The 22,778-nt window shown below is 41.7% G+C and overlaps 1 protein-coding gene across 7 annotated transcripts in view; it reads right to left on the reverse strand.

Annotated features, from left to right (window-relative positions):
- Positions 1–14,809: 14,809 nt before the first annotated feature.
- The window catches only part of TRIM33 (tripartite motif containing 33), a 39,849-nt gene continuing 31,880 nt past the window's right edge, over positions 14,810–22,778 (reverse strand). For 3 of the 7 annotated variants that reach the window (XM_075174322.1, XM_075174323.1, XM_075174328.1), the window contains 6 exons: positions 22,177–22,523; positions 21,577–21,700; positions 20,493–20,567; positions 19,743–19,895; positions 17,873–17,923; positions 14,810–17,790 (listed from right to left, as the gene is read on the reverse strand). In XM_075174322.1, the coding sequence (XP_075030423.1) occupies positions 17,578–17,790; positions 17,873–17,923; positions 19,743–19,895; positions 20,493–20,567; positions 21,577–21,700; positions 22,177–22,523 (963 nt within the window). In that variant the 3' untranslated portion in view covers positions 14,810–17,577. Of the gene's footprint in view, positions 17,791–17,872; positions 17,924–18,438; positions 18,631–19,742; positions 19,896–20,492; positions 20,568–21,576; positions 21,701–22,176; positions 22,524–22,778 lie in introns of those variants that run through there. The other 4 variants (XM_075174324.1, XM_075174326.1, XM_075174325.1 and 1 more) reach the window with 3 other exon arrangements.

The following is a 22,778-nucleotide window of genomic DNA, read 5'->3' on the forward strand; positions in this document are numbered from 1 at the left end:
TACTTTTAAATCTAAAGTCACCTTGGGTCAATTAATCACCTTCATTTACATATCAGAGGATTCCAGGCTTGCTGGGTAACAATAACAGGAGACCCTGGTATTAGCGTCCATACTCTCAACAAGTATTTCTTCAGAATGCAAAACCAGACTTTTTTCGCACCTTGTAACTTTGAATTTATGTCATATGCACTGTTTGTTGTCCATCATAGAAGGCTGGAAAACAGCCAGATAGCAGCTGACACGTCTGAAAAATCCAAACACTGCTTTTCCTGAGCAAGGACTCTCGTGCCTGCTTCTCTTCTCCCACGTACACAAACGTATGGCTACTGAGATACAAGATTTTGTCTCTCATCTCCCGCTGGGAAGCTCCCACTTTGCCACATGGAGCTGCACAGGGAATGCTCTGGAGGAGCCAGACCCCGCTCCCCAGGCACTGCAGCTTCCACCAGCCTGTGCTGCTGGCGCCCCCCTCCCCGGCCGCGCGGCAGCCCCGCGCCAAAGGGTGCAGGGGCACGAGCACGGAACAGATGCACAAGCACGGCTCCTAGACTGCTGCAGAGCATCCTTTTTGCAGCCTGCCTCAGACTGAATTTGTACTAGGCAGCCAAATTACTCCCCTAAATCGTGTTTCCACCTTCTGGTATGAACAGCAGAGGCAAGTGCCCCCCCAACGCTCGCAGGGACCTGGGCAGAGCTGATGATCTCTGAAGGGGTTCAGCAGTTTTGTCTCGCCCACATCCACTCTGGCATTTTGGACCTTCTGTGTCTGGCAAGCTTTTCCCTGCAGCAGCATTCACGTGGCATTTAGGAAAGCGTGGCATGCCTCCTCTCACATGGTAGCATTTATCTTCTCCCTGTCCAGTGGCCTGATGTTACATTTAGAGAGGCAGAACTAATAGTTAAATAGAAAAGGCTGCATCTGTAACTAGTCCAGAAGGGCTTAGAGTTGAATAAATGTTAGGGAAAAATGGCTCAACAGACTTGAATTACATCAAGAAATACATTATACACAACAACGCGGCTCTTGAGTTACCTTCGAAATAATCACTTCAGACAAGACCACAAAATGAATGAAAATACTGGCTATAGTTTGCGTCAGTTAGAGGGCGGCACATACTGCTCAGTAACCAAGATTGAAAGCGGTAAAATTCATAATAATCTGAGAGTGAGCAGATTGAGAAAGGGTAATAAATTTCCCTTCAGTAAAGCAGAAGGCAAGCACCAAAGACAGTGTTACCACAAACATTTGAAGAACTGGGAAGTTTTGTAGCACACTGCAGTTGGATTAATGAGAGTATGTTCACTACATATCTAATTGTAGGCTGTTACGTCTGGAGTCCGACCATGGCTAATTATATGTACAAATTTTTTTTCTATATCTGGTCACACCTATGGGAATGCATTCTACTAAGGTGAAATCACAAATATATTTGTCCAGCTGAAATAGAACATACTATTCATTTAATTTGGATTAGGATCTATTTGAAGCTGATTTTTCTTTTTTAATAATAATCAAGTCTGGAGAGGGAGCAGCAGCATTTATTAATGCCAGTTCTAACTAATAGTATGATATTGTTTACTCTCCCAGTTAATATGAAAATTGGAAACAGCTCAAAAATGATTCAGAGCTTCTTGCCAGGAAAAACAGCGCTGATCTGGATCCTTTGGTAACATCAATGTGCCATCTGTGTATAAATATAACGTGTATTGCCGTGCACCTTCACGCACCGCTTTGATACGCAGATCTTCTGTGGTGGTTGACGGTGTGCAAGCAGTGAGCAAAACCAACATCCTCACCTAATCTCTGTGTGCACAGAGAGGAGATTATCCTGCTTATCATAATGGAGAGTGAGCTTTAAGAATTAGTTTAAATCCAATACTAGTAGCAAGAATTGAGCGCAAACTAACTTTAGAAAAAAACGTTTAAACAAGCTCTGCACTAAGTATTAAATCTGTACCGGACTGTGTGTGGTACAGAGCTGCCAGACAGCAGCAGTCTCCCGCCTCTGTCCCCTGGAGCATGTGGAGCAGCCAGAGCTTTGCATTTCTGCTGGTAACACTGCAGCAAAAAAAGAAGCACCTCCCATGGTAGAGAAGAGTAGTTAGGCAGAGCTGTGTTTTCCCCAAAGAGCAATGATTTACACTTTCTTGCACAAAAAGCACAGATCGTTCCTCTTCATTTCCAGCAGAAACATTTGCCAATGCAAAGGTCTCCAGGACCCTGCTCCCTCATCCTGCTTAGCAATAACACTTGCCAAGGCTCGTTTATTGCACAAAGCAATACTAGAAACATAAAGGAAATGCTGGTTCCCCACTTGCGTGTATGTAGTCTCTCCTGGTTGCACAGTGGCTGCTCATTCCCCGTCTAAACTTTCTTGGGAGCAGTTATTCAATTCTAGACACACCTCCCCTTGAATATCCTGGCAACACAAGGAAGAAGGGAGGAAAAATAATCCTGAATGTGTAGCCTAAAGTGACAGTCCCTGGACTGCACTGCAAGCAAACTTTGAGATATGTCGTTTAAAGAGAAACAATTTGTTCACTTCCTCAGCACATGATGAACCCACGTAGCAAAAAGGCCACCGCAGCAAGGGGTAAGCAGTACCTGCTGCAAGCTCCTGTCCTAAAGTGTCAGCGAGGTATTGCTGTGTAGTGCTAGCTTCACTGGTTTAATGGCAAGAAAATGTGGCTTGGTGTCCTGAAAAGCACTGAATCCAAGAGGCATTGCAGCTTATTGCACAAAAAAATGGGCACCGAAGACAGACTTCTTTGAAGCTGCGTGCATCCAGGCAAGAAGCTTTCTAGGAGCAGGACTATCATCAAAAATTGTTTTCTGGTGATGGGACTTCTGAAATATATTTTATTGACCTGGAATCTTTGCATATCCTCAAGGTGAACAGTCATGGCATGATTTGGCAGGGCTGGAAGCTCTAAAAAGCCATTTCTGCTCCAGCAGCATCAGATGGCTGAGAGACATCAGATGAGATTGTATCAGAAAGGTGTGGTTTGCAGCTAATCAGCCATGCCCGAAAGCCATCAGCTAAATAGCTTGGGGAACTCTGGCCTTCCATTCTCCAAGCATCTGCATTTAAGACAAGGCACAATCTCAAGAAAATTAATGAAATGAGAGCCCAGGGCCCACGCGCTAGGGTACCTGCCTGAAGTCTTGGTTGCGTCCAAGCCGAGGCGGCTGTGTGAGGCACAAGCCTTGCGCGCAGTCCCAGTACGCACACGCCACAACGGCCTGTCAGCCCTGTGTCAGTTTGACAAACTAAGGTTATTTAGGACCTAAATTTCAGGAAGATTACGGCAGCAAATCCTGTTACCCGAACATGGTACCACCTCACAGGAATGAGCGTTAGGCTGGGACTAGACCCATTTCAGTTCCTCAACCTGATTTACAAAGTTAGTTAGTCACTATCTCTCCCCAGGTCAAAAGCATGTTTCTGCAATGCTGCGAAAACCTAAAATGTGGCTGTTGTCTGGTACACAGCTATTAGAAGGATTAAGCTGGCCTTTGCATAAATGTTAATGACAGATGTTAACACATCCTTTTTCTGAGAACAGATGAAAAACTGCTGTTTTAGGATCTCATTTCAACCCTCTGTGCCACGGACACTATTATCAGTATCACTACATAATTTATTTTAAAAAGACTGCACTTTCCTTGAAGGCCAATAAAATGCTGGTGTCAGAACCCAGAAGACAGATTAAAATTTGTCTTCGGTAATAAAGTGCTAAAGATTCCTGAGAAGCTTTTGCTCTCATGCATTCCTCAGCCACTGTAATTCAGGAAAGCAAAAGGAGACCCTTTTAAGCGTAATTGCAGTAGTCTCCAGGTCTTCCCTGGTGGCATTAAGTGCTTCCAGAGCAGAAGGAGGGTTTGGTCAGTGATTTCCACTGACAGTTCATGTGACACTTTCAAGGTCATGTATGCAGACAGCTCTAGCAGCCATGAGGTGGGTAGTCTTTAGATTTGAAACAGCCCTGGACCACACCACATATAGCTTTATCTCAGCACAATTTCTATCAAGAAAGAAGATAGCTAGACACTGCGAGAGTTGGATAAAACAATCCGGAAAAATCCTGTGTGTCTGCACAGCACAGTAAGAGACTGAACATACCCATCTGCAACCACCTTTGTCCTGCACTGTAGGCAGTAACACCTGGCAGAGAGCGCAGGAGGTTGCAAGACCAACCCTCCTTGGAATCAGCACAGGCTTTAAACCACAATTGTTTTCATGGAAACCGAAAGGCAAAGCAGAATATATTTAATCTCAACCTTCTCGAAGAAACAAGCTAAGTTGATACCTGTAACGGAAAATAAGGAGTTATAAGCTGTTTTTTTTCCCCCCAGTATGCTTACAAAGTATTTGGCATATTCTAGTTATTTTTATTCCTCCCAGTGGACATACAAGTAATAAAAATAGCAGTATTTCTGTAACAGAGAAAACAAAAACAATGGTGCACAATTGTGCCTCTGGAAGAAAATGCTGTAGTGTTTTTATTTCAGGAGAAAATTAACATGTGAAAAGAAACCTGAGAGCTCTTTGATTAACCTGCTCGATCAGCCTCCAGAGAGCACCACAGAACTGCAGGATCTGCTTGCCCCCGTGCCGATGCTTCCCATCCAGCACCCCAAAGGACACGAGTGGTCTCCTCTCAAACGGCACTTTCCAGACGGGTGCAGCCCCCGCTCCCGGAGCGCTGCCGTCCCGCATCGCCCCGCCCCGCAGGCACTGACAGCTCCTCACCTGCTGTGCTCTGCGGTATCCAGCCCATCTGAACTGAGCCTAGCATCAGGTCTTTGGCCACTGAGCCTCCTTACCTCTCGTCTCTCCTATGCCCCCGGGCACTTCCCTGCCCTCAGGACCCCCAGCGGGGTGGGGGTCCTGCTGCAGCACAGGCAGTCTCAGCGCATCCTGGACAACGATGCCAAACCTCTTTCACAAGACTCACAGCCAGCAATCCAAGTGATTTTTCTGGCTAGAGACATACAGATCTGCACTGAAGATCTCTGTTACATGTACAGCTTATCCTCAGAGCATCCTCTGCAAGGATCTCTCCTGGGAGCCCAAAGCAGCATTTGCAATACTCCTATTAGTAAAAAAGGAAAAAAGAAAAGCTTTGCCAATCACTTCACTACTTAATAATCTCCTTCCACAAGTGACAATGGACAGAAGAGTTAATCCTAATTGTCAGATATGTTGGCAATCATCTCAGTTCCCAAGGATCCTCATAGAGAAATATAACCAGCTTCATCTATTAGCCATGCAGCATATGGGACTTTCCCAAGCTGTTGGTTTCTGTTGCATCTACTTTTCCACAGCTTCATATCCCCCAGAAAGAAGAGCATCAGGTCCTGCAGTTTGGAATAAGAGTGGCTTTGCCAGCTGCCCGTGGAAAGAGCAGGAGAGCCATGCAACAGAAGAAAAGCAACAGGCACGACGGTTCATAGCCCACCACTGGCACCCGAGGGCTCACCCTGGGGATATGGCTGGGACAGTGGTGAAAAAGGATGGTGTCTGCCTCATTGCAGAGTGTTTGCTGCTCCTGCCAGCATCAAATCTCAGAGCCAAACGATTTCACTGGGTGGTTTTTTTTTTTTAAATCTATTTACTTACTGATAACGTTATTTCCCGAGGCTCTAAAATGACAAGAGGCAGGGACACAGAGCCATTAGCACTGGCAAAAAGTTGTTTACTTAGTAGGTCTGCTTAGATAATAGTCAAACATCCTCCCCACCACTGCTCTCAGCCAGTGAAGTGCCCTCCATCATTACAGCGGAGTGCTGTCAAAGGCAATAACCCCAGTCATGGGCAGCCCAGAGGTGCAGAGGGTGACGGGCCCAAAGCCTGCAGCACCCTGTCCCTGGGATGGCAGGGGTCCCAGCCCCAGACATTGTCCAGACCCTCATGACTGCTCGGCCAGAGCCCTCCTGGCTAGGGTCACACTGCAAAAGTCATCTCTGCACATCATTACTAGAACTCAGGAACAAATAAGAAAGAACATTGTTTAGTTTAAAGGAAGAAGTAACTCATCAAGTAAATGAGGGTATAGGTCTTCTGCTGACTTTGATGAAGCTCTGTCAACTTATACCACCTACAAATGTGGTCCCCATAAGTCATGTCTCAGACACATGCATCCTGTGAAGCCAGTCACTGTGCTCATCACACAGTAAAGGCAAGAAAGAGAGAGGGCTACTTGGAAGTACAGAGTAGGATAGAGTCTCCAGGCCCAACAATAGCATTATTGAATTACTTTCTACAGAATTTAGTTTTCAACAGCCAGCAGCAAATAAGATGGTCTGACACATTTATGTTCTGCTCAGACACTAAAAGGATACCAGGTCTGTGTGTAGCTGGAGGAGAATTAGATTGATTGTAATTGGGCAGAAGATTAAATTGGTTTGACATGTCCACAGTCACCCCATGAGCCAGCAGCACACTGACTATCATATCACTTGCTGTGAAAGGGAACTGAGAAATTGCAGAGTTAACAAAGATCATGCTGTAGCTCTGGACACCAAGCTAGGGAAAGAAAACTTCCAAATAACAAAGCAGAGTGTTGAATGCTGACAACACATTCTGATTAATCATGTTTTCCAGAGGAAAGGAGAGCATTGCACAAAGGTGGTAAAACCAGGAACATACTGCAGCTTCAGCAGGAGACAGACCACACGCAGCCCTTCTACAGCCCCAGTCAGCTCTTCCAATTGCCTACTGAAGGGATAACTGAAATGCCTCAGTATTACCAACTTCAGCACTGCCTGTCTTTCCAGCATTAAATACTGTTCCTTAACTCATTCAGGGTAGTTATAGCCCTTCCTTTCCATTAGATACAGGGCAGCAGGAAAAGAGATGACAACGGTGAAAATCCAGTCCACACCATGGTCATTATTAACACTCACGAGTTCCAGTACAGCTGTGCCCGAGCTCAAAGCAGGCTGAACATACAGCCAGCATCCACTGCATGGCCTTATTCTGCACAAAAATCCAGGGCTAGGATCAATGGCAGACTCAGATCTCACCTACTCTCAACTCTTGGCCCCAGCATTGAGAACACACAAGCCCAAGAGACAGCATCAGGTGCAGGGCCAGAGCACAGGGCGCCTGTCTGCAGGTGATGCTCAGACCTTGCTTCTTTCGGGAGCACACAGTGCAGCAGTGGTTATTAGTTTGGTTATTTGCTCTGTCCATGAAAAGGACCCCGAGACACAACTTTTAGCAACAAAAAATGACTGAGGAGCATCTCCTTGCTGGACAGGTTTCAGCAGTGCAGAGAGCACCCAGAGCCTATGCTATACGCCTGATTCAAACAAAAAGCCCACCGTTCTTTGTGGTTGGCACCAACAATGCTCAAAGCAATTGCCAGAGACAGGGGAACAAAGCTGATTACCATCGTAGTAGCTCCTGCTTGCTGAAAGCTTCCCCGACCCCCATGTGCCTTGCGGTCGCAGAGATGAAGAGGGGGCAAACGAGGCAGTCGCCAGCTGAGGCTGTTCTTACGTGCCTCCTCCCCAGCAGGCATGGTTCACAGAGTTTCCCCGTGGCAGGAGGATTGCTGCTGCTGCCAGCTGTGCCCAGTGCAGTCATTTCCAACTTCCCCCGCGCAATGTGACAGCATCGCCTTCAGCTCCCTGCTCGCACATCCAGGCAGTAAGCACAGCACTCCATTAAGTCTAAGATGGGGAGAGAAATGAATGAGATCGAAGTCCCCAGGTTACCACATTCCACTTAAGCATGAACACTGCCCCTGGGGTATAAGGCAACACACGCAGATCTCAGCACACCACCCACGCCTCTCTCTCAGCAAACAATGGGTCCTCAGCAGGTACCTCTCACACCTGCAGAAATCAAAGCCAGCCTTGCATGAGAACTTCTTCCCAAGACAAAACTATTTGCTCATTCAGAGACAAGCACATATACCGCTGTGTAAGAGCACCATCTGGTGACACATTCTATATAAGAGATTTTAAAGAATGAACCGTTGATTTACAAATTCTTAGCAGAATGATGCATAACTTACAGTTTGTGATCTCTGCTTTCACTCAGGGTGTGTGTCTGACTGCAGAAGGATGGTTATTCACAGACCACTCCATGCTTCCTAACACAGTTGTTGCAGTTTTCTGAATTACATGCACCTTCCCTGTTGTGTTGAGCTGATTAAACCTCAGATCAGCAGATAACCTGTCTTCATTTAGAAAGCAGAATTCATTGTTGAGCATGGTCCCCACAGCACACTATCAGAAGGACTTGTTGCTGCAACACCTCCTTCCTCTGAAAACATGCGAGGGTTAATAGAGCAGATAAACAACTTATATTTGGGATTGCCTGGAGACACAGATGACCTCCAAGAGGAAAACAGACTTCAGTTTGGCATTTTGCGTCTTGTCCTGCAATCAACTGTTCAGATCCATGGCACAGACCCTGTAGCTGGGCCCAGTAACAACTGCAGAACTGCACAGAACATGTCTCCAAACGCAATTTAAAATGAATGGAGTTTTCAGCCACTTTCAAAGCTCACTCTTTCCTGATAGAGGAGTGATCTGAAACAGATACACACTGCCATGCAGATCCCCGTGTCAAATTCACAGCTTCGGCACACCCTAATGGCATATCCCAGTCCATATTCCCTGCAGTGGTGGAAGTCTTCAAAACACATGATCTCCAAACACTTCTAGTTGCCGTGACAGACAGGATCACTTGTCACCCACCAGCTACATAAGGTTTGCTGAGTAACTCTTCTACCAGGAAAGGCTTTTGTGTTTATCTCTGATATGACATATGAGATAAAAAAATAAAGATACTCTCAACAAGCCAGTTGCTCTACAGCAAATGATTGCATCCAAACAAGCCTCAGTGCTCTCTTTAGCTGGCTGGCCTCTGGCAGTGCAGGTGGATCTGATTCCCCTCGGGGGAGTGCAGGGGCTGAGCTGCGCATGACAGCAGCAAGCTCGCCCTGTGAGCAATGCTATGGGTTTTGTTGAAGCCACACATGAGGCAAAAAGGGCTGTCAGTAGATGAAGAACCTCACTGTCAGGACGAAGCAACAGATACACCACTGACTCCCAAGTACACTACTACTGCGCACCATAATGTACCCTTGCTTGTTCCTTGGCGAGGAGTCTTCACCAGGCATCCATCAACCTTAGCTGATGGGACCCAGCACCGTGTTTTGCGAGTTTTGTGTCATCTGCTAATTAAAGTTATATGCTAAACATGCTCATCTCTCTGATGTGTTAATGAAAGGAGCAGGAATTTATATCCCTGGTTTTAATCCCCACTAATTTAGCAAACATTATCCTAGTTCCTAAGCATTAAATCACGTGAAGATCACCAAGCACTTAACTGCAATGGTAGCCCATGGAACGCATCGGAAGGTAATTTTGCAAAGAGCAATTCTACTCAGTGTTAAGTGCTTAGTTCTGCATGCTTTTCTCCGCTAACACAGAGCAGAGGACACAAGAACGGTATGAAATGCATTTCAGCCCCTGTATGCATATTCAGGGGCTAAAGTGATCCATAGAGCTCACACGGTGAAGTGGATTAACAATAAGGGGAAAGAAGGCCAGTGCTCTGAAGATACAGGCTTATAAGCTCAACTCTCAGAGAAAGATGGCAATAATTCCAAAATCACATACTTGTTTACAGAGATAAAGATGTGGATTCTACAGCGGCAGCAAAATCTAGCAGCATAGTTTCTAACTCTTGGTAGAATTTCAGGATGGAAAGAGGAGATTAAGATATGCCTCCCTGGGGGGCGAAAAAAAAAACTGGCAACAAAATTGCAGCATTTGTGATGTGGTGAACAGCTCAGTATGATTGGAGCAAGCCAGGAGAAGTTTAGCTAGGACACAAAGGGAAAAAAACCAAGCAAGCCTACTGAGGGAATCCAGGGGATTGAGTGAAGTCAAACAGAGGTGCTGAAAACGACAGATCACCGTCCAGCCACAAAGGCAGCCAACACGAATGCCACAGAAAGAGATGGAGCAGATGGGCTGTCAGAATCTGGAGCAGATGGACTGGCAAGGCTGAGATTGCTCTGGACACAGTGAGGCAGTGCTGCACTGCCTGGCAAAGAGGAATGGAACATCCACCCAGAGAGCTCCTCATTGTTCCTCTGCCAGCAAAGCACCGAACTCCAGCTCTAGAGGAATCAGAAGGGTCAGCAGAGCATCCGGCCATCCATTTATGTCAAGGACATGCAGAGCAAGCATCACCTCACACAGTCAGTATTTGGTCTAGCAACAAAATCCATCTGAAGTGCAAGGGTTTAGGTTCAAACCATCTGTTCCTTTGCTGCAGATTGCAAAAGGCAAGCAAGAGCATTCAAGTTGTAAATGCAGGTGTTCTCAATTTTAGCAAGAATAAATGTGTACTTTAGTGAAGTTAACTAAACCTTTTCCTAGAAGACAGCTCTCTTACGGAGTTTCTGTGATACTAAGCCATCACAAGCACTTAAAGAATAAACAAGTAGTAAGAGAAAAATGCAACTTCTCTATGAGCTACAGCCTGAAGTTAGTTCTCTGATACATAACAACAGACATGCTTGGATCAGAGCCTTCACCAACTGCAAAAGTTATGAAAGTACAAACATACCTTCAAGATGGTTGGCATTCCAGGTTACTAGGCCTCTCTCTCATTGCTTGCAGAAAAATTATTCAGAGGTAGTTTTAGCTTATGTGCATGTTCACTTTACTTTCTTCTTGCAGGTCTGCATGGTCAGCTAGAGTACAATTGATATCGACGCCTGGAAGGACCTGCAATCATTTAATCTGACTTCTGTTAAAACAAACCAGACTAGTTCCTACTTCAAATTGTATAGCTGTAGTTGAACTGGGCCATGTCCCAAGATATGTAAGCTCAATTCTGCCTTTAGTTCTGATATGGTAAGTCATGAGACTGCTCCAGTAGCAACATCAGCACAAAAAATGGATTTATCAGTAGGAGGGAGCAGCTCAAGGTATATATGCTAAACTGCAGTTAAAAGGTGAACGAACACAGCAGCATCACAACACCATTGCATGTGGTGCACAGCTTTTTGACTGCATGCAAAAAGTACTGACAATGCACAAGCAGCCTCCTCCTCTTCCCTTACAAAGATTACCAACCTTACTTCCCAGATGTCGTGGTTTAACCCGGCAGGCAGCTCAGCCCCACACAGCCATTCGCTCACTCCCTCCCGGTGGGATGGGGGAGAGAATCGGAAGAGTAAAAGTGAGAAAACTCATGGGTTGAGATAAAGACAGTTTAATAGGTAAAGCAAAAGCCGCGCACGCAAGCAAAGCAAACCAAGGAGTTCATTCAGTGCTTCCCATCGGCAGGCAGGTGTTCAGCCATCTCCAGGAAAGCAGGGCTCCATCACTGAAGACAAACGCCATCACTCCGAACGTCCCCGCTTCCTCCTTCTTCCCCCAGCTTTATATGCTGAGCATGACGTCATATGGTGTGGAATATCCCTTGGGTCAGTTGGGGTCAGCTGTCCCAGCCGTGTCCCCTCCAACTCCTTGTGCACCCCCAGCCTCCTCGCTGGTGGGGTGGGGAAAGGAGCAGAAAAGGCCTTGACCCTGTGCAAGCACTGCTCAGCAGGAACGAAAACATCCCTGGGTTACCAACAGTTTCCAGCACAAATCCAAAACAGAGCCCCGTACTAGCTACTGTGAAGAAAATTAACTCTATCCCAGCCAAAACCAGCACACTACATCACAGTACTATTGAATCCATGAGAGGTGGACTGGCCAGCCGACCAGATTGCTTCCGCTGGCATTGTTCCCCTGTACTTTGAATCACATCTTGCACCCAAGTGCAGGGCCACACATCATGCTACTCCATGGATCTGGTCCCTGATATACCAAAATACACATTGATTAAGCAAAGGAACACACTGACCCTAGCTATGCATCCACTACAGACTCATTTCCAACAGGTAAAATACACTAACCACCATGCAGAGCAGAGTATGACAGACAGATGGCAGATGAGGAGCATCATATAGCTACAGGTGTAATGTTAACAAGTTACAGAGCAATGAAGTTCAGCTCCCTCTTCGTTTTTCCAGTGCTTACTGGGGGCAGGGGCGGTGCAGGGAACAACGCCTCAGGGCCATCCCCCCACAGACTGTTGTTGGGTCTGTCGGGCCTTTGGAAGGCATCCCAGCTCCAGAAACTGCACACGCGTGAGCTGCGCACCGCAGAACTGTTTCCTCCAAGGCTGCACCAAACTTCAGGATGACAGCAGCACAAAAACCCCTAGAGAAAACCTTAAAATACTTGTATTTCATGTACTAGGTGTAGATAAATGTGACAAATCATTTTATGGAAAAGTAAGTGCAGAGTGGTGAAATCACAGCATCTCCAACCCGAACTTTGAACAGAGTTTAGACTTCAGTATTTTCTGTCCTGGAACTACTGATTGCTGCACATTATGCAGCCTCAGGTGGTCACACTTTAACTGCTGCAGTTAAAACTTCACCAAGGTACTTCCACACTGCAAGTATCAGAAAAGTCTTTTGCCAGACGTGAACTAGTATCTAAAGACCTAACACAGATGTGCAAAAAAGAAACTCAAATTGAAAGAGTCATTTTTCTAATTTAATAGAAATAACCAAAACAAAATGGTTTTCAAACAATGCTTTAAACTGATCTAATACAACTTCTACAACACATTCCAGAGCACTTAACAAGAAATATTTACAGGCAGCTAATGTATTAAATAACCATGTAAAGAAAAACTTTTTTTTTTAATTACACACCAGCAAAAAACACAGGAACAGAACAATTAGAAACGGTAACCTTGTTTAAAAAAGTTAAATATGATTATTCAGATAATACAATACCACAGAAACAGCACTTTTTTGAAGAATCATATTAAAAGATGAGTGAAGTTTACTATGTGCGAAAAAGAACCAGTTCAATTACTAGAAGCAAGAAATAATTCAAGGATCAAAGAATGCCATGAATTTAACCCTTCTATGAGTACATTCACATGGTAAAACAGGCTTTCAATCGCACAAATCTTTATAGGCTTATATACATGTTTCATGGTGTTCTGAACCTAAGAAATACCCCCATTTGCAGGCCATTAGCAGACATGCACTTCTTTTTAAATGTAGCTCACTCCAGAGCAAATGCTGCAGCAAGTCAAACTTATAAAATATTTTAGTACCTCTCCTTGTAGAAATTCAATAAATTCTAAAGAAAGCAGCCTTGAGCTGTAAGATCACTCAATGGAAAAGGCCAAAACTGCATTTCATAGATTTAATAGTTCACTTATAATAAAGATACCCAAATTAACTGCAATTTTTGAAAACAAATTTAATTCAGATACATTAGAAAGCATGTAAAGTAGGATCCCCATAAGCAAACACAGGAACTAGATGGAAGAGTTACTGTACACGCACTTCGAGAAAATAAAAGAAATCGCCATATCTGAAGATACAATGCATATGTTCAATCTGAAATATGTCTATGTAAACTGTGGCATATAAATTTTTTTTTAAAAAAGTACCTCCATTATTTACTCAAACACCTACTTTTTAAAAAAATATGTAAATTTCCCCAATTTTTAAAATAAAATGCCACACTATATTGTCAATAACTCCTGCACACTTTGTTTTTAAAAGCTAGACTTGGTGATATGCATACAAACTTTCCTATAAAATCACTATCCAAAGGAAAGGATTCCTGTCATACTAATAGGCAACAGACAAAGCAGTTTTATTGCTTTTTCCAAGGAATAGAGTAAGAAAAACAAGAAAAAGCCAACTTCCAGTACATCATACACATAGCTTTAAAATACTGTTGCCATTACCTAAACTTTTAGAGATCAGCCAATAAACTAGGTTATACAACAGAATGATAAATTTGGGCTAATTTTAAGGACTTTTGTTCCAGTGGCTTGCAGAAATGTTTATAAAACATTTCAATGATCCAGTGTTAAGTGTGCCAACACAGTCAAATGTCACAAGTAATAGCAATGGTGACATTCCACACAAAAAACGAACCTCTCTACATTTAACAGAGCATTTCTACTTTCAAAAGTTTGGGGAACATCCTTTTTTTGGATAGTAACTCTGCCTTATTATCTGCCTATTATTATGCTATAGGCCTCTTAATTCCAGGGCACAGTTAAATAAAAGACCTGAACCTATTCAGCTGGTTAAATTATCACTAATCACTAGTAATTACATGGCAGGATACCTGCTGAGGTAATTGAGAAGTCTACAAGTAGCATACTGTACACTTTTCACTCTTATTTCAAAAGTAAGTTGCCTTTTACTTCTTTGGATTAACTTAAACTTCAGGGTCATTTACAACAAAAATTGATACATGAATGGTCTTTTTTACAAGTGTCTTAAGTGAGAGCATATAGTTACATCAAGTGCCAGTCTATCTTCTTGCTATCACGTTGGAACCTTAAATCATGCAGACAAAGGAGTTGGCATGCAGAGTGCACCCACCACATCTTTTATCTGCTACAAGTTTTATTGATGTAAGCCATGCTCTAATTCACGGGGTAAAACACACTGTCACTTGCACATATTGCACACACATCATCTGGCATAAAGAAGATGCTCAGAGTAACACAGTGGCCTGTTAATATGAACCCCATTAATTTGCTCTTGAACAAGTTACATAGAGTGTGGCCCCAAAAAGTTGTTTTGACTGAGCAAACCTTTACCAGTTCTATGATGAACATTTACAGACTATAGGATCAGGATAGATTAGCAGAGCTTATCTATCCTTTCAAATATTTTTTGAATAGAACTTAGCTAATTTCAAAACAATCATTGAATTGTTGTATTAGAAGTTCCAAAATGAAGGGGGGGGAGAGAATGTTGTTTTGTTTCTTTTATATAAAAAAGAAACGCTTAAGATTTCTTGCACACAAGTCAAAATTCCACATAATACTACTGAGCACTGATGAGCTGAATGGAAGGACCAATTCTAGAAGTTCAGTGGGTTACATGCAAGAGCAGAGCTTGGACTCTCATCAAGGTCAAAGCTTAGCATCACTTGTGGTTTGCAGGTGAACTAGTGGAATACAGGCTAAGGCGCTAGCCTACAAAGTTTGACAATTTTTCTACATTGTTGTCGGGGGCGAACCAATCAGAGAGGCTACCTCAAAACATTTAGACATCTGCGCTGGGGTCTGGTACCGGCGCTCTGGGTGGAAAACAGATGGTACCGTTCTTGCAGCAGCCAGGGAGCATGCGCTACCCCTGAACTGCAGCTTTGTAGTGTGGTCCTTCCCCCACGCTGTGACCCAGTCTAGGACGCCATCGTGCCCGTCCTATGCTCCAGTTCTGGCAGTGGATATCTGCAGTACTTGAACCCATGACTGGTGCCTTACAAAGTGAACAGTTAAAAAGTTGAGGCCTGAAGGTACAGAACCTAGAGTGCTTAAGCGCCATAAAAATAGTAATCCCAATTGAAGAGAATTCACAAAAATCTTATTTTCATGACAAGTTTAATAATATTTCTTTGCAAAATGAAGCTGAGAAACTAGAAATGCATAAATAGGGAATACACAGAGCCATTAAATGATCCCTTGTTACTATTAGTGTCCTATTCACACACATCATCCTTTCTATGGGCAAAGTTTTTGCTATTTGTCAATTTAATATGTTTAAGTAGAATTACTTTTGCTTTCACATACAAAATGGTAAAAAATAAATTCAAACTGGCACTATGTTAATATCTGAGAAATGAAAAAAAAAACAGTTTGAGTTTTAAGTGTAACATTTGCGTAATCTAAAGAAGTGAGCTTGAAGTTACAAATACCTTCAGTCCCCTCATTTATTGTAAGAGGTATAGTCACAATGTACATATACTTTGTTCCTATAAAAAGAAATCAAATCTTAAGTGATTTGCATAAAAATTGCTGAGAGCATATCTCAATCTGATACATTGTGCTAAAATATTTGTCTTTACCATTATGGTAAAGTGTATACAATGTCACAGGAATTGCTCGTGCTGAGTATACCAAAACCCCAGTGATTTACCACAGAATCGCTGTATTCGCACAAACGCTTATGGCAAATTTATAGTCTGTCAACTTGACCCTCATCTGATTACATGATTTCTTCATCTTACTTTAACAAGATCTATATGAAGGCCAGAAATTACATTTATTATTTATAGTATTGATTTCTGTCAGTAAAGGAAACAACTGTTCAAACTATAATTACTTTGTGATGACCTAATTTCTAACCAGAAATGCTGGAATGAAGGCAGTGTGCAACGGGAAGGCACTGCAGAGATGCCTGCCACAAGGTTTAGAGCAATAGGGAAATTGTTCTGTTTTCAATATTTGACCAGAAACCACCCACAGTCAAATCCTGGTCTGTGCAAGTGCTTTGTTCAACAGATGGACAAGTAACCCAATCTCAACAGATTTATTCCAATATTTCTAGACATTTCGCTCATGAGCTGCTTCTGAAGAAAGTTCTGAGTAGTACTCTAATAAAAATAAGACAGAACCTCAAAATGAATGCAATGTTAGAAATAGCATATATTACAAATCTTTTCTTGATAGGAACAATTAATAAGAATACATATTAGCTTAAAAACAGTTCAGCAAATGTTGCTGATCTGCAAGAAATCTCAATTCACTATTTACAAATAAGACAAAGTGAATACAGGAAATTTTACAGATTTGGTAGTTAATAGGTTATTGTTTGCCGAGTGGTCTATTAGAAACTGATATTTAGGAAGACTGGACAAACACCCCCAACCAGTTATTACCTCTTCAGTCTATATTTTAAGTACAGAAAATTAGACAATGAATACTGGAGATAACATTCTGCCTCATTAGGGGGATCAGGGACAGATGACACAATGCTAAGACTTCTGCCATGAACGCCATTAAAATGTTCTGTGTACAGGATTCGTAATAAATATACCTAGCCCTAGTGAAAAGAGATTGTTGCCATCAGTTTAGTCTTTCATCTGTCAAGAACTCACACTCCTGCGCTTGCCAATTCAGAACAGTTTAATGATTTTTTTTTCCTTTTGCTATACATAAAATGTAGTAAAGAAAGTCAAATTTAGATAATTGGATCAACACAGAAGCTCAGTTATTCACAATACGGCTTAAATGAGATGATAAAAGCAATGACCAACACGCACTTAAGTTCACACAAAGAGGGGATTTCAGGAACATTGCTTACAGTTTACACTGCAGTCCAGCATGAATGCAAGATACAGTAACTGTATTGGTCCAGTCCTGCAGAACATTTTACTAAGGAGTCTTATCTGTACATGGAACATCTCTTATCAGATCTGCTTCTCTTCAACATTCATCCACCTCTACCTGTGAGACCAGGATGAGTGTGTCCCCTCCATCAGGAAAAGAAAGAATATAGCAAATAATCAAGAAAAAAAAACACCAAAAATTTACAATACAGTTTTTTTCCCCTTTTGATGAGAATGCTTTTCTGTACAAGTGTTTTTTGTAATCTAATACTGTTTAAAAAGCTATCAGCTTCTTCAAGATGGCCACTGTAGGCATGATAATATTCCAGGAACACTTAAATAACAGTTTTTACAATAAAATTTAGGTCCATATCATTAGATTACTTTATATGCACTGGTCTCTCATCTGATTTTAGGCGTTTTCTACGTGGCTGTATAAAATCTTCATCGGAGTCCTCAGTTATTTCACCATCATCCTCTTCCTGCTCAAATTCAGGCAAAGGCTGGAAGGTCCTGTCTGGGTAGATCTCTGTAAGTTTATCTTCAAAGTATAATGCAACTGCCTTCCCTGCCTGCGCTACTTCTGAATCAGCCTGTAAATAAAAGAAGACAGGAATATTCACCTGTTGGAAATGCACATCCCTTCACCAAGTGTGCATGGTCTGAAACGCTTACCTTCAAATTAATCTCTTGTGTTTCTGCATAAACTTGAACAACTTTCATCATCTAAAAAGGATACCAGAGTCAAAAAAAATGAAATTATAATCCTTTCTAAAGTTATGAGATTGCATAGGATTGGATGACTAAAGTCAGCCATAACAACAAAACAGTTTGTTATGGACTACACCTCTTTAGTTCTCAAACTTAGCGGAAGCAGGTTTAAAACAGTCTTAGGAGGGTGACATGAGGTAAATAAACCTTCAACAAAACACACAACTTTTTTTACAAATAAGTATCTCCCAGTCATTTTCAAAACTGCGCTCTACTCATGACTGCTTTCTTCATTATAAATTTTAGTTGCCTGGACATTATTGTGGAAAAGTCTCACTTTAGAGAGAAGTGCTCCGTAAGACTACTTTCTTGGGGGTCTCACCCCACTTTTATTTCCTTTTTTTAAAAGCATATGGCTTAGAGGCACTAGACATGATGCTATTATGAGAGGTCAGGGTGACTCATCTTTTGCCATGAGCCAGCATTTCAAACAGCGAGACAAGTCTGAAACACCTTTTTTTTTTAAAAAAAACCAAAACGAAACAAAAAAACCACCCCACAAAACACAAAACAAAATACATCCATCAGTCCTTGCTCCCTTGTTTTACTCTTGTCCCTAAGAGCTGCAGCATGTTTTCCTCTACAGTAGATGCTTCATTAATTCCCTTGATTGAGAAGTTCACATAATTGCAACTTCTTCCACAGTGCTCATTAACTTCCACCTAATACAGAGACATAAGGGATTCGGGGGTGTCAAAGTCCCAAATGCTTGTGAGCATTTACAGCATTACATCATTAACCTTGATTTTTACTAGTGTACTTGTGAAACAGTTGAGATTTTAATTGTAGGTTTGTGTACTTCCTTCAATTTACTTCTTCACAGAGCCAGAAATGCAGCCCAAACGCTGCAAAACTCAGATTACATTTTACAGGAAAATACTGGCTGGTTTATGCATTTCTAAGGTCAGAAGAAAGCCATTCCCTGAGATGCCTTCTCCCCAGGGCTTTTTGTCTGATCCTTGCTTTAAGGCATCTCAGAAATGAGGATACCCTCTTATCTTAGCTCCTACTCTGTTTCAGCACAATACCACAATTTTCTTTGATAATCAGAATATTTTTTCCATTGCTCCACCTCATAAGAACACTTAGGTAATTTATCTCCTCAAATCACGTTTCACATGTAAGGTGCAAATATTTCATTATCAGATGGGTTCATTGCAAAATAAGTCAACTTTCCACATTCATCAAAAATCCATACAAAAGTTATCTACTGAAAACTGATTTTTGTGAGAGCCCAACTACCCATGAGCTAAAGCACTAAGCTTAATACTAGCCATAACGAACACAATGCTTTTCTGGATTCAGCCTGCATGAGGTACTAGAACCAGTAGAATATTCTTCAGAAAGGCACTTTTCCTCAGTAGAGGAAGTTTCCTCAATAGAGATCTACCGTGTTTCATGAGAGTAAGAACAATTATCTGTATACCTTGAGACAGTTTTAAGGACTGCTTGATTGTCTTTATTACCTAAGCACTTCTACAATCTAGTCGATGTACAGTAACAAGGTCACCCTGCTCCTCAGTCATATATCCGTACCAGGGAACGCACTTTAAAAAGTTCCCTCTGTTAAAGCCTGATCCCCCCATTTAGCTAAAACTGAGAGGTAGTTCTGTGACTACATTTGTTTTGTTCATTTTTTAAGTGTCTGATTCAGCATCTGCTCCATAAGCAGAAGTTACGATTGGAAGCAAAGCCTTTAATTGGAGAAGCTGCACAACCATGTTGAAATAAATCTTAATCTAAAAAAATGTATACAGATTGGAAGTTAACATACTTCATTAAACCTTTCACAGTTCTTGAAGATCAACCGGACATCTGCCACAAAATCCTCAGGAGTCTGGTAGTGTTGGGAATGCTTCTTTTGCAGTTTCTTTTTCACTGTAGATAAATCCATTGGTTTCTTTATAATTTTATAGTAGTTTGGTATCTGTAAAAAACAAACAGTGATTTATCACTACAATGACTACATAGTTCACAGAAGCAGTTGAATTTCTTCACTTACCAAAATATCAATCAGCTAATCTCGTCATGCACTGTATGCATGTTCAGCAAGTGAGAACAATTTCCTTTCCTCTAACTGTTTAACAGGTTTTCTAACCTTCAGTGTCTATCATTGCTTTTCATTATAGTTACTTCTTTTACAGCTGAAAACAGAAGAGTCAAAGCAGTTTCTTTCCTCCTTTCATTTAAAAGATTGTCCAAAAAAAAAAAACCCCTCTCCTAAAGCATTTTGAATTTCACAGGTATCCTGAGACATCCTCTTCCAATTTAACAACTGCTAATTGAAAGTATTTTTAAATATCTGGGTTTGAGACTGGGAGTAGAGCCTCTGCACAGAGAAGCTACAGAATCAGCTTCTGTCTCTCTCAGAATCATGAAATACTGGATGACCGCCAGAACTTTTAGCTTGATCAAGGGGGACATGCTTCAAGTAAAAGCAGTCAGTTCCCTCCCGAACTCAACTCTAGACTTTTAGAGATATTATGTCAAAAATAAATTACAAACTATTTTTCAGGAGACTCACCGAGGCCGGGACTGGCTCTTGAAATTCAATGCTCAGCTCATGACAATACAGGTAAAGCAGGAGACGTTCACATTTCTTACAAAGAAATAAACAGCTTCACATTAATATCCTTAATTTATCCTCAGCCCAGAAGTTCGTATCTCCCTATTTTAAATAGGTTTGTACTTTAGCAGCTTAGTACTAGAAAATTCAAATGCAATCCCCACAAGCTTCATTATAAATGTAAAGTTCTCAGGAGGGCATTGTTGAGAGGGTAGACCACCACCTTACTGTTCACATAGCAGAAATACACTCTTTTTTTGCTTCCTTCTTCCTAAACAAAAGCCTAGGGCTAAAGTCAAACATGAAGAGGCACGCTAATATACAGTCAAATTAAAAAAAAAAAAAAAGACAAACTACAACTGCTTTTGTCCAACCGTAACTGCATGTAACAGAAAAGGATTGAGTTGCAGCCTTTTATTCTTTTCCCCACAAGACAAAATTAAACAATTTAAAACCAGAGCCAGAGTGTTTCTATGAATTCCCTGTTGAAATATTTTTCTTTCCTTTGTTTGTAATTCCTTTGAAGGAATTTGATTTGATTATACTCTAACACTTTATGCACAGGCTGATTGATAAAGCTAAAAATAATTCTGCCTGTCAAGGTCACTACACCTTCCACAAGAATGCACCTAAATACTTCTAGCACCTCTCACAGCATGAACTTAACACCCAAACTTACATAACTATTTTATGAAGGTTATATCAATGTTAAATGCAAAGAACTTCTAATTAAGAACACTGAAGAGATTAATGCATGTTAAAGGATGCATTTAAATACAGAATATGTGTTTACATGCAAGTTTTAGCTACTAGATGGTTGCAGTCCCAATGTAATGGAGCACTCCCACACAGTCAGCAACACCTGGATATGTGGTCACAGCAAGAAAAATCTCATTACTCATTTCAGGTTTTTTTGCAAAAGCCACAACTATATTTAATTTGCTGCAGCCACAGCAAACACATCTTCAAGAAACAATGGGAGATAGCTAATGTGAGAAAGACTTTTTTCTAGGAAACCGATTCCTACAGATTTGAGACATACCCTTTGGTCCACAGGACTCAGGCCTTGCGCTGTTTTGCCTTTCTTGCTGTGTTGTGAATTGTCACAATCATATTCTACTTCAGGTTTGCTCAAATCTCTGCAGAATGTACATATCCACTCTCCACTAAACAGAAATAAACACAATTATTCCAGATATCCAGGGACAAAATCTCATCAGTGATGACTACAAAGATTTTTTTCATTAGCTCTTACAGATTCACATTGTACTGTAGTAAAGACTTGGATAACCCTTAATGTTCAAGGTAATTCTACCAGTCAAGGCCATTTTTCCTGCCCTCATATTCTTCTCCCAAGTATGTTCTAATACTTTACAACACCTTTCTCACCATGACTTTAAAACGAACTTTACATAACAGAAGCACACTTTGAGAGACCATGTATTTATCAGATAAACATTGACCAGTTACATGCAAAACAGTTCAGGCAGGCCTTTGAAATGTCAGATTTTTTTACTGACAAGAAATCATCCAGAACTAGCTGATGTTGAAGATGAAACACAGTTTTGGTACTGTGTTGAAATCTACCATATGAATGAGACCACAGAGCTATTCTCAGGAACCATCACACAGTTTCTGGTACCTTGGAAAGCTGAGGAGTGTTGGTACGTGACAAGTCAGGTGAAACACCTTCGGGCACTTTTCACAACATAATAGATCCCCTCCATTTTGGCACACAGCACACCAGTCTTCATTTGGATCATCATCTTTGTTATTGCCCTCTCCTCCAACTCTAGCTGATCGGTGCATTAGACTCCGCACTGGGGATTTTCCATTTACAAGGCTATGTCCAGACTGTTTGCAACTTTCACTTAAATCTGCTGGTTCAGTTTTCACATGATTTTCAAGACTTCCTAATGCTTCCAATTCACTTTCCAGATGCAAGTTAGTGGATAGCGGTGGTGTCAAGCTGCTCTCAGGACTGCTAAGCTGAAATGAAAGTAGCACATGAAAATCAGAGAGAGTCAATTTTACAAGGGCACCTTTCTTCATATGTTGGAAGTCAAAAGCCATCTACCATTTAAAGGTACTATACTCAATTCCCAAAATACATGGCAAATAATTATGAAGACCTGAGTTGCATACAGTATTGAAAACTACTTTTTCACAAGTTTGTCCTTGCAAGAACAGACTCATTTCTACTGATATATAACATGATAGATAAACTTTCAAGCCAAACACACT

This window comes from Calonectris borealis, chromosome 26 (genome assembly GCF_964195595.1).
Source record: "Calonectris borealis chromosome 26, bCalBor7.hap1.2, whole genome shotgun sequence".
NCBI lineage: Eukaryota > Metazoa > Chordata > Aves > Procellariiformes > Procellariidae > Calonectris > Calonectris borealis.